This window comes from Rana temporaria, chromosome 1 (genome assembly GCF_905171775.1).
Source record: "Rana temporaria chromosome 1, aRanTem1.1, whole genome shotgun sequence".
In the NCBI taxonomy this organism is placed as follows: domain Eukaryota; kingdom Metazoa; phylum Chordata; class Amphibia; order Anura; family Ranidae; genus Rana; species Rana temporaria.
This window is the reverse complement of record NC_053489.1, coordinates 255,658,456-255,671,453: the sequence shown is the minus strand read 5'-3', so window position 1 is coordinate 255,671,453 and position 12,998 is coordinate 255,658,456. Positions and strand designations below refer to the sequence as shown.

The window sequence follows — 12,998 nt, the reverse complement described above, 5'->3', positions numbered from 1 at the left end:
AGATGTTTTTACATCTTCCTTGCACATTTTTTTCCCCAGGGTAAAAAAAAATTCAAAGAGAGCGAAGCAACAAGTATTGTGAATTAAAAATAAGAAAGTACAGCAAAAGGCAGGTTTAATTTTTTATTATACATAAGGACAGGTCACAGAATACAGGGTCTTGGACTCTGTATCATGTAGAAGTGGATTAGTGCATCGGTCTTATTCATTTAAAGTTTTCTGAAAAGAAAAAAAAAAATCAAGATAAGTTTGCTTATTCATCAGCGATTACCCTAAATGCCTACTATCCTAATATATTTAAAGCTGAACTAAAGAATCCAAGCATGTAGGCTTTTTATTGCAGAGGAGACATGCAATGTTTCTTCTGCAAAAAAAAAAAATGTATGTTTTTTTTTTAAATCAGAAAGGTTTTTATTGTGAAAAAAGCAAAAAGGGCACAAAAAAAAAACTGTGATCATCAGCATATATTATACAGTCCACAATCAAAAAATTCCATAATGTGACAGTTCCATAATAAATAGCAAAGAATCTTCACAGAATGATCCAATTACCGTGCTTGAAAGAAAGATGCAGAAACAGGTTATTCCTTTAAACCGTGCTCCACCGCTAACCGTGTGTGAGAAATGCAAACTCACCAAAAATTTACAGTAAATGCTCCTTGCAACAATAACAATCTCTTTAACAGAAGCGTATATGGAGGGGATGATCCTTAGCCCCAGAGGTATCTCCTTACATTAATCCCCCATTAAAGCTCGGGAGAAGCATCTTGAAAATCATTGTGCAAATATTTATTAAAGGTTACATTCAAACAGGTCAATACAAAAATGCGCACTTACCTTTGTGGGTGCTGTAAATCAGCACCAACATCTACAGCTTAGTAGGTGAGCTAGTCGTCTCTCCAGGATGAGACGTGCTTTCCAAAGCACCCGAGGTAGGAACCAGGAAGCCGTAAGTGACAACAAAACAGGCGGACGCGCAGCCTCAATGCATTTCGTGATCAACACGTCATCAGGAAGGTTGACTTACAGCACTGGGAGCACCCGCAAATGTAAGTGCACATTATTGTATTGACCTGTTTGAATTTAACTTTTAATAAACATATCACACAATGATTTTCAATATGCTTCTCCTGAGCTGTAAGGGTGGATTAATGTAAGAAGATGCCTCTGGGGCTAATGATCATCACCTCCATATACGCTGCTGTTCAAGAGATTGGTATTGTTGCAAGGCGCATTTACTATAAATATTTGGTGAGTTTGACTGTAAAATTTATGCTGATGATCACAGTTTTTTTTATTTATGTTGATGATCACCATTATTTGTGTTTGAATTAAAGCGGATGTCCGCCGAAAAAAAATATATTAAAAGCCTGCAGCTGCTGACTTTTAATATTAGCACACTTACCTGTCCTGGAGTCCAGCGCCGTCAGCAGCAGAGGACGAGCGATCGCTCATCACTCTGCTGCCCCCACCGCCACCCTCGGTGAGGGAACCAGGAAGTGAAGTGCTCCGGCTTCACTGCCCGGTTCCCTTACGGCACATGCGCGAGTCGTGTGCGCCGTGCTCACTGGTCCCTGCTGTGTTTCCCAAGAACACAACGAAGGGGACGGGATCTGACGTCCTGCACGCAGTCTACTGTGTGGCCGGAAGTGGGTGCAAATACCTGTCTTTAGACAGGTATCTGCACCCCCCTGAAAGGTGTCAAATGTAAAACCGGAGGGGCGAAGGGTTCCGATGAGCGGAAGTTCCACTTTAGGGTGGAGCTCCGCTTTAACGCCATACCCTTTCATTGCTACTTGATCACATAAAAGGTGGTTCATTCCACTTTTAAAAGAGGCAGCTGCACTTATGGTTATATCCATTATTCTTTGGCGCCATAACTTTTCACAGAATTTTCACTTATTCTATTAAAGAAGGTTTTTCAGACTTTAGTTCCGCTTTAATTTGTCTATGTTGGTTTTGTTGCCTTTTTTTAAACATGTCTTTCTAATTAATACTTGCACCTATTAAATGTTATATTAAATTATATGTTGTTACACTTAAGCCCTGTACACACGATTGGTTTGTCCGATGAAAACAGACCTATGAACTGTTTTCATCGGACAAACCGATCGTGTGTGGGCCCCATCGGTTTGTTTTCCATCGGTGAAAAAAAATAGAACATGTTTTAAATTTGTCCTATGGATAAAAAAACAATAGAAAAAGACGATCGTCTGTGTGGAAGTCCATCGGTCAAAAATCCACGCATGCTCAGAATCAAGTCGACGCATGCTCCGAAGCATTGAACTTCATTTTTCTCAGCACGTAGTAGTGTTTTACGTCACCGCGTTGGACACGGTCGGATTTTTGACTGATGGTGTGTAGGCAAGACTGATGAAAGTCAGCTTCATCGGATATCCAACGAAAAAATCCATCGGACTAGATTCCATCACATATCCGATCGTGTGTACAGGGCTTAAGCGACATACAAGGTGTCTGAATTTCCCACAGCAACTAATCTGAACTCAGCTGCTGGTATTTCAAAGCAGGTAATAAACTGAAGTACTCAATATACCTTTTTAAAGCTCAAATTAAGCTTCCTACACTATTACTGGTATACAGTCTGCATCAATCCTAAAAATTGTGGTCTCCTGTTAACTTTTTAACAGAACTATTTAAATTACACAGGGCCAGCAGCATGTTAGAGAGTCGGATTGCTGCTCAACCCAAAACACAATGCTCTGACACATCCTTCTCCCACCCCTCCAATGAACAGTGCTACTCAGGGAGTGTAAGCACTGCTTATTGGAACACTGGGCAGAAAGGGTGTGTTGAAATGTTAGGGCTCATTTACACTTGCTTCGGCTTTAACACACATTAAAGTGCCTACGACTTCATCATGCTTTTATGATTTGTTTTTGATGCTTCAGGGGGGCTTCGATAAAGCTTCAGTGATGGTTCGGTGAAGCTTCAACGATGCTTCCGTGAAGCTTTAGTGATGCTCTTTTGAAGCTTTATTGAAGCTTGGCAGGTGCCCTGTGTGTGTGTCTGATATCTCATACCTGCAATTTTTCCAAAACAGAGCGAAGCTAAAGCTGAATTAAAGCCTCTCAAAAGCTGCAGGTGCTTCAAGTGAGCTTTGCCATAGACTTCTATGGGGGATTTGAAGACACTTTGAAGCACCACTAAAGCTACATAGGGTAAATTTTTGGAGTGAAGCCAAAGCAAAGCACAGCAACGCAAGGTGCAAAAAGGAATGTTAGGGCTAGTTTACACTTGCTTAAAAAAACATGGCTTCGGACACGCTTTGTTAAAGCTCTCTGAACGGCAGTCAAATCACCTGTCACTAAATAAAATGGCTAGCTTACAGTCCTGTTTACACCTTGCTTTTGCTTGGTGCTTCAATGAGGCTTTGATGAGCCTTCGGTGGGGCTTTGATGAGGCTTTGATGAGCTTTTGGTGAGGCTTTGATGAGGCTACATGGGGCTTCAATGAGGCTTCGATGGGGCTTCAAGCCAACTTTGCCATAGACTTCTATGGAGGCTTTGAAGATGCTTTGAAGCCCCATTAAAGCTCAGTGGGGTATAATTTTTTTAAGCAAAGCAAAAGCAAGGTGTAAACAGGACTGTAAGCTAACCCTTTTATTTATTGATAGGGGCTTTGACTAGCATTCAGAGATCTTTAATAAAGCCTGTCCGAAGCCTTGTTTTGAAGCAAGTATAAACTAGCCGTTAATGTGTGTTGAAGCTGAAGCAATGAGCCCTAAGCTAACCATTTTATTTAGTCACAGGGGCTTTAATAAAATGTGTCTGAAGCCATGTTTTGAATCAAGCAGGGCCGTTTGAAGGAATTTGGGGGCCCCAAGCAAAATGGACATGGAGGCCCCCTAATCCCCTCTCCCTATGTTTTTTTTACTCCCCCCCATGTTTTTTTTACCCCCCCCCTCCATCCCTCCCTGTGTCCTTCTTACTCCCCCCTCCCCCTCCCTGTGTCCTTCTTACTCCCCTCCCTATGTTCTTTTTACTCCCCCCCATGTTTTTTTTACTCACCCCCTCCCTCCCTATGTTCTTTTTACCCCCCTCCCTACCATACCACGCGGCAGGAGATTCAGTTTCCTGTTCCCGGCCGGACTGAAAGGAAGCAAGCACTCAGTGTGCACTTCCTGTTAGTCCGGCCGGGAACAGGAAACTGAATCTCCTGTACCGCGCGGTACCCGGCCGGACTGACAGGAGGAAGGAGCTCGGCCACACTACAGGGAAGGGGAAGAAGTGACGAGAGAGGCAGCAGTGCTGCAGCTGCCTCAGGCTCTCTATAGAGCGCTTAGCCGGCTGCAGCATTTATAGGAAGCGCGGCAAGGGCCCTGCTTGGGGCCCCAGGCTAGCTTGGGGCCCCAAGCAATTGCTTGGTTTGCTTGCCTTGTCACGACGGGCCTGGAAGCAAGTGTAAGCTAGCCACTAAAGACCCAGACTGATACACTGTGAGAAAAATACTGGCTCTCTAGCATGCTGATAACGCAGGATATTTCCTATGTAATATAATAAAGCACAAGTATTGTCTTCTGATTAACAGTTTTTGCATGATTCTTACACCTTTCTCCTCCTGCCCCTTATTACTCTCAGCCCACATTGTCCCTCAGGAGCACTAACCTTGGTGCTGACATCTCTGCTCTTGGCCCTTATTTTGTTCACTTGAGACTCTGCAATATCTGCTCGCTCTTCAGCCTCATCCAGCTCATGCTGAACCTTACGAAACTTTAAAAGGTTTGAATTGGCTTGCTCCTCCTACAGATTAAAAAAAAAGCAAGGAAAAAAATTGCGTTTTCTATGGAGGAAAGACTTAACAAAAAATACAACGTTTAAATGGCTTATATGCAATGTTAACATTTGATATCACCTTAAAAAGACATAGGTAACAGAACTTCACTGCTCACGAAAATAACCATGTATGAATATGAAGTGTCTGACTGAAGAAAGTAAAACATTTTCCGAAAACATACAAAAGCGTATTTAAAAAAAAAACTGTATCTTTTGGGGATTCCATGCATATATTCCTTCAAAATAATTTATGAAAGAAAAGCCAACTAAGCCAAGATACTTACAGCCTCCTCTGCCTGTCTCTTATATGCCTTCACTTTAAGCTGTAACTTGTCAACCAGGTCCTGAAGACGAGCTAAGTTCTTTCTGTCCTCTTCGGTCTGGCAAAGAATGAAAATTTCAAAGAGAATGGTGGTAAATATTATACTGTAGGAGTGGCAAAAAGAAGCACAAGTACTGTCACTGTTGTATTAAAACTGTAGTTAAAATAGCATAGCTCCCAATTGTCCCTGATTACGAGGGACTGTCCCTGATTTGGAGCAGTGTCCCTCTGTCCCTCTTCCCCCCTCATGTTTTTGGTCTGATTTATATAGTTGTATATAAAATGCACTTTTTATCTTTCAAAAAGTGTTTCCCAGTGCTAAATCTTTCATCCAATTTCTAAATTGCTGCATTTGTACATTTTAAAAGCCAATATAAAGGAATAGCAGTGGTAAAAAAAAGTCGTTATGGATTGAATTAACCTTTTCTTTGGTTAATTCTCCTTTAAGGGTGTGTAGTAGGGGGCGTGTTCTATGCCTACATACATTTGTTAGTAGGTGTCCCTCATTCCCATCTCAAAATGTTGGGAGGTATGAAATAGTACATTATAAACACTACCAGGCTAAGTACGTTTTGTACCTAAGTTTGGCTGTAGATAGGCAGTTGACTGGGTGGAAGAGATATCTTATTATCTCTGAATTTTTCTTCCACCCACTACACTAGGTGAAAATATGGCTAACAAGCAAAAAATATGGTTAATGGACCAGTCAACCCAAAAGTGATATTTTACTGACATGCAAATATGGTGGGCTTAATCTGCCCCTGGATTCTTATATATCTCTATGTAGCGCCCCCTTACTTTCAGTATGGGCACTACGCTAAAGTTAGTGGGGAATGGGAGAGTTATTTTGCTCCCATTCACGATTTGTCAAATTTGGGCTGCTGTCATTCCTGAACTGTCCTGCAGGTCAGTCTGCGCTCCAGGGGTGTTGTTTCCACCCCTGGGCGACAGGTGGCGCTAGAGGGGTTCTGGCAGAGCCACTTTTCACCAGCAGCCAATTAGAGGAGTTTTCCCTCGCGGAGCATGCTGGGGAAGGGTATATCTATGGCAGACGCCATCTTTATTGGTTCTTCCCGCGGGTTCCAGGTGCGGCATCCACCTTTAGGGTGCGCGCATCCAACAGACCCCGGCGATGGCCTTCCAGGCCGGGGTCAAATGCTACGCGGAGCTCCATGTTGCTGAGAGGGGCCCCAGTGACTTGCTGGGTCCCCCACATTACTGACAATATCCCAGGCTGGGTGCCGCTCGATTGGTGGGGTCAGCTTGAGGAGAACCCGGAGGCAGGTTATCCAACAGGGCTTGAACGAACCATCGGGAATCTGGTGACCGGGATGCTGACAGGTACACTTTGCTGTCATCCGGTGACCTATGCTAAAATCTCCTGGGAGGATTCGCTCCATCCATTAATTTAGCTCGCTTAAGTAATAGGCCTGTGGCAGAGGCCCTAGAGCCAGGTCTGTGAGAAATGTGCAATTTTAACCCGTCTCAATGGGAATTTTAACCTATCTTACCCACCTCCCAGAACCTTATTTTGCCTTCCCCATAATATAAAATTTTAGCAGGGGAGTGTAACCCCCTCATAATAGTCACAGTGTGCAGAGTTAAGAGGTTAAGCAAATAGATCTTACCAATCATAGTACATAGTAGCCCCCAAGAGCTCTCCACCCTATACCAAAATACCAAATGTAAATGATTTGACTCTATAATACTTTGTGAGTTATTAAAACTTCTTTGTACAAACATGAGAGCTTTTCATGGAAACACACACTTTTGTCCCCACAGGAAAGTCCTTCTTTCTTCAATCCTCTTCTAATACATCAGTTTGTCCAATAATTGGTTGTCTGTCATATGGTTGAACCAGGTAGGTAGCCTGTGCTGCACTATACATACAGTAAGTCTGTATCTTATCAAAAAAAGTTTACATACACAAGATATGGATGAAGGAAGATGTAGGGAAAAAACGTAAGGGCAGTATGGATCCAGGTTTCAAAAATTGGTCCAGTTCTAAGTCACTATCAAATTTACGGCTCTCCGATGCACAATGCACATAGATACAGTCTTTGAAAAAGCTTGAACGTGTTAACCACAAATAAAGACCTAGTTCAATTAGTGAACTGCTTTGCTATCTAGGAATTATTCAGTGATCATATGCAATAAGATCACTAAGCAGGAGGAATGTTAGACTAGCACACACTGTATGAGAGCAGCAGTCCAGCTCTCCGGTGTACTGTAAACCCAGGGCAGCTTTAAGAGTTGTAAGCACACACGTGCCATATTCTTGGCTTAAAAATAAAAAAGCTTCAATTTGACTTTAAATGATTCTAAGATGCTATATGTTATCTATTTTCCATGTGACAGATAGCAAGGATCTTATAACGGGGGGAATTAGTAATATCTGGCCTTCAGTGTTGACTGGAGAATATTATTCAAGTCAATATTTGTTTTGTTTTAAAGCGATATTAAACCCATAGCCCTTTTTTTTAGATATTGCAGCTTGCCAATCATTAGGTGTGGTGGCTGCTTTTTTTTTCTTTTTTTAGTTTTGCTTCCCTCTTTTTTCACCTGTTGATCTGGCCAGTAACACACACCCTGTATTAGAAGGCCTCCACTCTGGAGGAATGAGCACAAGGGGCAGATTTAGACAGCAACAGTGTCAGTCTGGAGGGGGAGGGGGAGTGTTGGCTATACTAGCAGATTTAAGTACACTAACAAAGCAAAGCCAAACTCCAGCTAACACGTTATAAGCAGTTACAGAAAACATTTTTTTTTCTTTTTGGAACATTTCACATGAAAAAAATTAAATACAATCTGATTGTAATCACCCCTGTCTGTGTTAAAGGGTTTCATCTCATCCCTGTAACTGCAAGAGAGTTTGTTTTTACTGGTTGATGAAAAAATAATACCTTAAAAAAAAACGAATACAGCTGTCACATCCAAGAATTGGTAAGTTGCAATGCAATAAATGTTTGCTTTTGGGTTTAAAACTACTTTAACATTGAACATTATTATACTAAATTTTGTTCATGTGTTCTGCACCTGATAGGTGAGTTCTTTATTTCTCCTCTCGTACTTCCTCATGCCCTTCACAGACTCAGCATTGCGTTTCTGTTCAGCTTCCAGCTCATTGTCCAGTTCCCGAACTCGAGCCTCCAGCTTCTGCAACTGCTTCTTACCACCTTTCATTGCAATTTGCTCAGCCTCGTCCAGACGTTGCTGGAGATCTTTGATTGTTTGCTCCATGTTCTTCTTCATCCTCTCGAGGTGGGCACTTGTGTCCTGCTCTTTCTTTAGCTCTTCTGCCATCATAGCAGCCTGTAATGAAATAATTTTATGTACAATATAATATACAGATTTAGGCAAGTTTATGTTAAAGCGTGATCATGAGGATCACGCGTGAGGATCGAAAGTTTGGGCACCCCAGGTAAAAATTTTTATTATTGTGCATAACGAAGCCAAGGAAAGATGGAGCAGTGCGTGACAGACAGCCCAGAAATCTCAAAGAACTGGAAGACTTTTATAAGGAATAATGGGCAAAGATACCTCAAACAAGAATTGAAAGACTCTTGGTTGGCTAAAAAAAGCGTTTACAAGCTGTGATACTTGCCAAAGGGGGCAGTACAAGATATTAAAGTGGAGTTCCACCCATTTTTTTATGTTTGTCTGTGCTGCATGCTCTAATCTCATAGTGTTCAGAATGGACAATTTTTATTTAATTTGTTGCTTGTAAATACCTTTATTTTGTAGTCCTTCATTACTTCCTCCTCCTTATTTGCCTAGGCTATTTGCAAGGGTTTCTGGGATAGGCATCATGTTACCCAGTAGTCCTTGCAAACCTGACTGAAACCTATTACATTGCTTGTGCACTGAGCATGTGCTAAGCTGAAATCCAGGAAGTCATACAGTCTGGCTTCATGATGCCCACACTTAAGATGGCCACGGTATATTTCTAGATTATCTAAATGCTGTAACAACCTAACAAAACGGACCTTAGTTTACAGACTAACTTTACTAGAATACATTAAGCTTGTGTATTACAGGGGTATTTATATTTAAAAAGTGAAATTGTGGGTGGAACTCCCCTTTAACTCTGCAGGGTGCCCAAACTTTTGCAGACGCCATTTTTTTGTTTTCTGTAATTTTGAAAGTGTAAATGATGGAAATAAAATCTAACTTTTTTTGACATATTATAAGAATGTCTAATCTGTAAATTTGATGCCTTTTGGAGATTTTTCCATCTTTCCTTGGCTTCATTATGCACATTAATACAAATTTTTACCTGGGGTGCCCAAACTTTCGATCCCCACTGTATATAATTTTACAGTAGTCTTATGCCGCATACAGACGATCGGACATTCCAACAACAAAACCGTGGATTTTTTTTCCCGATGGATGTTGGCTAAAAATTGGCTTGCATACACACGGTTCCACAAATGTTGTCGGAAATTCCGAATGCCAAGAATGCGGTCACGTACAACACTACGATGGCACTATTAAAGGGAAGTTCAATACCAGTCGTGTTAGTAGAAGTTTGGTGAGAGACGCTTTTCAGCCTCGTGCTTTTCAATCCGTTACAGCGTGACGAATGTGCTATCTCCATTACAAACTCTAGTTTTACCAGACCAAGCGCATTTGTCTCATACTTGATTCAGAGCATGTGTGTCTACACGCGATCAAAATTTACGAGAACGGATTTTGTTGTCAGAAAATTTGAGAACCAGCTCTCAAAGTTTTGTTGGCGGAAATTCCTACAGAAAATGTCCGATGGAGCCTACACGGTCGGAATTTCCGACAACAAGCTCCCATCGAACATTTGTTGTCGGAAATTCCGAGCGTGTATATGCAGCATTATTGTCTCTACAAGTATATGTACATACACACATGTGCACTCAACTACATTAATCCAAAGTACACACATCTGTAATAGCTTTCTTCGCCTTCTCTTCTGCATTACGGCACTCCTGCACTGATTCCTCCACTTCTGTTTGCAGCTGAGACAAGTCAGATTCCATCTTCTTCTTCTGATTGATCAGACTGGTGTTCTGTGTCAAACAGTAAAGATATAATTAGACACTTGAAGTCACATAGATGGCAACAATGAAATGAGAAGCTGCATTTTCTAAATATCAGGAGAGCCTTTGGTCAAACTATTGTTAGGAGGACAAAGGGCATGGAACATTCCATTTATAGAAACAACTGTGCATCTAAATATGGAACAAAGAGTAATTTATAGGTCACTCTATTCAAAAAAATGACCCTTACTTTGAGCAAAGGAACTACTGTAGCCACCTGACCTGTGAATGGAGGAGCTGTACTCTTTCACTGGTCTCTATGAGTTCCTGTTCTGCAAGCTTTCGTGCTCTTTCAGTCTGTTCCACCAGAGACCGCAGTTCCTCCAGCTCTGCCTGGAGTAATGTGTTTCTCCTCTCTACAATTGCAATGTTCTCCTTCAAGTCTTCATTGGCTCTTAATGCATCATCCAGTTGGATTTGAGAGTCCTGTACCATTACAAACACAAAAAAAAAACAATAGTTTAAAGCCACCCTTTCCATTCAATAAAGTATATAAAGCTTCATAGAGGAATGTAAAGTAGGAACCTTCAGAATCTTGCATGTACAGTATCTTTCAATGTCCTCTAGAGCACCCACAAAACCCACTAAGCTTCGTTAAGAAGTAGACATTTTTCTTCATATCTCTGTTGTATACTATTTATCACATCTAATTACTACTCACATTTAATTACTAATAGTGAGGCCTGGTCCACACCTATGCAGGTTGCGGTTAAAGCATTTTCCTGGTGCGTTTTGCATTTTTGGCACATTTTTGATGCGTTTCCTCTGTGTTTCTATTGAAGACTATGGAACCAAAAACACAACCTGCTGTGGGAAAAACAGTCACTGACCCTTTTCAAAAAAACGCACCGGTGGAAAACGCAGAGATGTGAACATTACCCACAGGAAACCATGTTAAATTGACTGTAGTGCATTTCTGCAAAACAGAATAAGCACTGAAAAATGCATAGGTGTGAACCAGGCCTGAGGAAGGAGCGGCGAAAAGAGCTGCCTAGCCATCAACATTCCTGCTTCAAAATGGTATTTACATATCAGCTCATGACAGGTTGTGGTGTGCTGAGGCAAGCACAAATTGCCTGGTTTACTTTTCAGATTGTAACCTTTTACATTCTATTGTACCAAAATGATGGTTTTTATAATATTTTACGCAAACATTTTCTATCAGAACATTTCTTCTTTCTGCTACTGATAATTAGCTTCAAATATTACTTAATTTCAAAATCCTTAGGTAGTTATAAAAACTGGCAGAGGAGAAGGTGCATATCCAGAAATCAATATAATTATATGCGCAATCAATATGTAATTTCCATATTCGGAAAAAAAAAACACACTTGACTATCATTGATAGTATTTTTCTAGATTTTCATTAGTGAGCGTGAAAAGTTTAGGTATCCACCTGATAAAACTTTTGTTATTACCTTTAGGTAGCTTTGGAGATTCTTTACTTGTTTTTGTGCTTCAACTGCCTGACGATTAGCCTGGTTTAGCTGGACCTCCATCTCATTTAAATCTCCTTCCATCTTCTTCTTGATCCTTAAGGCCTCATTACGGCTCCTAGTTTCAGCCTCTAGTGATGTCTGCAGTGAGTCCACCACTCTTTGATGGTTTCTTTTGGCCTGCTCTATTTCTTCATCTTTTTCAGCCAACTTGCGCTCTAAGTCTGCCTTGACTTGGTGCAGCTCCAACTGGGCACGGAGAATCTTCCCTTCCTCATGTTCAAGGGAGGCCTGTGAAGGATTTCAAGAAACAATGACTAATCAAACACAGCAGTGCTAAAAACATTAGCAAAAAATATATCCACTGAAGCTGCATTTAAATGTTGCTTGCAATTGAAGAGCTGATTGCTTTGTACCCATTTTAATCTTTCAGCAATTTTGTAAGTAAGCATGGAGATTTAAGAAGAAATTTGAATTATTACCGCTATCATTTAGTGAGGTGTTGTAAAACTAGAAAGGAAAAAGGAAAGGGACTGCAAGCACCAGGCAACTATAGTGATCTGCTGCAAAAATCCACCCTAGTCAATGGGTTTTACCCCATGTAGGTCCAAGTAAAGCACACTGGCCGGAGAGGGGCCAACACAAATATAAACATTTTCTGACCCAACTGAAAAAAAACCAATTTCAGTTAACGGGTTTTACTCCAAGTAGGTCCAGGTAAGGCACACTGGCAAAGAGGGGCCCACACAAATATAAACATTCTCTGACCCAACTGTGAAGACTAACATATGCTAATGTCTGCAGCCATCTTTAGTAAAGATGGTCCAGTTGTGTCAACTCACCTCAGCTTCCTCTAGAGCAGAATGTATCTCCATCTTCTCCTGTTCCAGTTGCTTTCGTGTCTTCTCCAGCTCATGAATGCTCTTCACACTCTCTCCCAGCTGTTCTGTGAGGTCTGAGATTTCCTCTGTGTTACAAAATAAAACATTTCAAATCAATGCCTTGATAGCCCAAATGTCCAGCACTAGGCTACTAGAAATGCTTTTTTAATGTGGAACATCTATGAATTTCTTTCTTAGTTTTGACTAAATACGAATTAATGTCTAATATACCCAGGGCTTTTTTTCAGCTGGAACTTGGTGGAACTTAGTTCAACCACCTTTGGCTGAGGCCCTTCTCTCCCTGGACACCACTATCACTTGAAAACACAGAAGCTTGTCTACAACAGCTCCAATAGATCTGATCTCCTGAGAGACTCCCACTGAGTGCAGGATAGGGACCTGTGAGATGTAGGTGCCTGGGGTGCAGTGCAGATGCTGACTCCCCCACTGGAGGATCTCCCTAAAAATGAGCGAGGCAGAGCTAGCTATAGTGTGCGG

At 41.4% G+C, this 12,998-nt stretch overlaps 1 protein-coding gene and 1 long non-coding RNA gene across 4 annotated transcripts in view; one reads left to right on the top strand and one right to left on the bottom strand.

Moving 5' to 3' along the window:
* The window catches only part of LOC120941170, a 95,381-nt gene that overhangs the window by 31,573 nt on the left and 50,810 nt on the right, over positions 1-12,998 (top strand). For all 3 annotated transcript variants that reach the window (XR_005749528.1, XR_005749529.1, XR_005749524.1), the window contains exon 5: positions 6,897-6,975. This is a non-coding gene — a long non-coding RNA (uncharacterized LOC120941170). The remainder of the gene's footprint in view (positions 1-6,896; positions 6,976-12,998) is intronic.
* The window catches only part of LOC120941163 (myosin-7), a 59,379-nt gene continuing 46,490 nt past the window's right edge, over positions 110-12,998 (bottom strand). Inside the window, exons 32-39 of the mRNA XM_040354450.1 lie at positions 12,462-12,586; positions 11,602-11,910; positions 10,406-10,609; positions 10,028-10,153; positions 8,151-8,426; positions 5,077-5,172; positions 4,625-4,759; positions 110-219 (exon numbers count right to left, since the gene is read on the bottom strand). Of these exons, the coding sequence (XP_040210384.1) occupies positions 202-219; positions 4,625-4,759; positions 5,077-5,172; positions 8,151-8,426; positions 10,028-10,153; positions 10,406-10,609; positions 11,602-11,910; positions 12,462-12,586 (1,289 nt within the window). The 3' untranslated portion in view covers positions 110-201. The remainder of the gene's footprint in view (positions 220-4,624; positions 4,760-5,076; positions 5,173-8,150; positions 8,427-10,027; positions 10,154-10,405; positions 10,610-11,601; positions 11,911-12,461; positions 12,587-12,998) is intronic.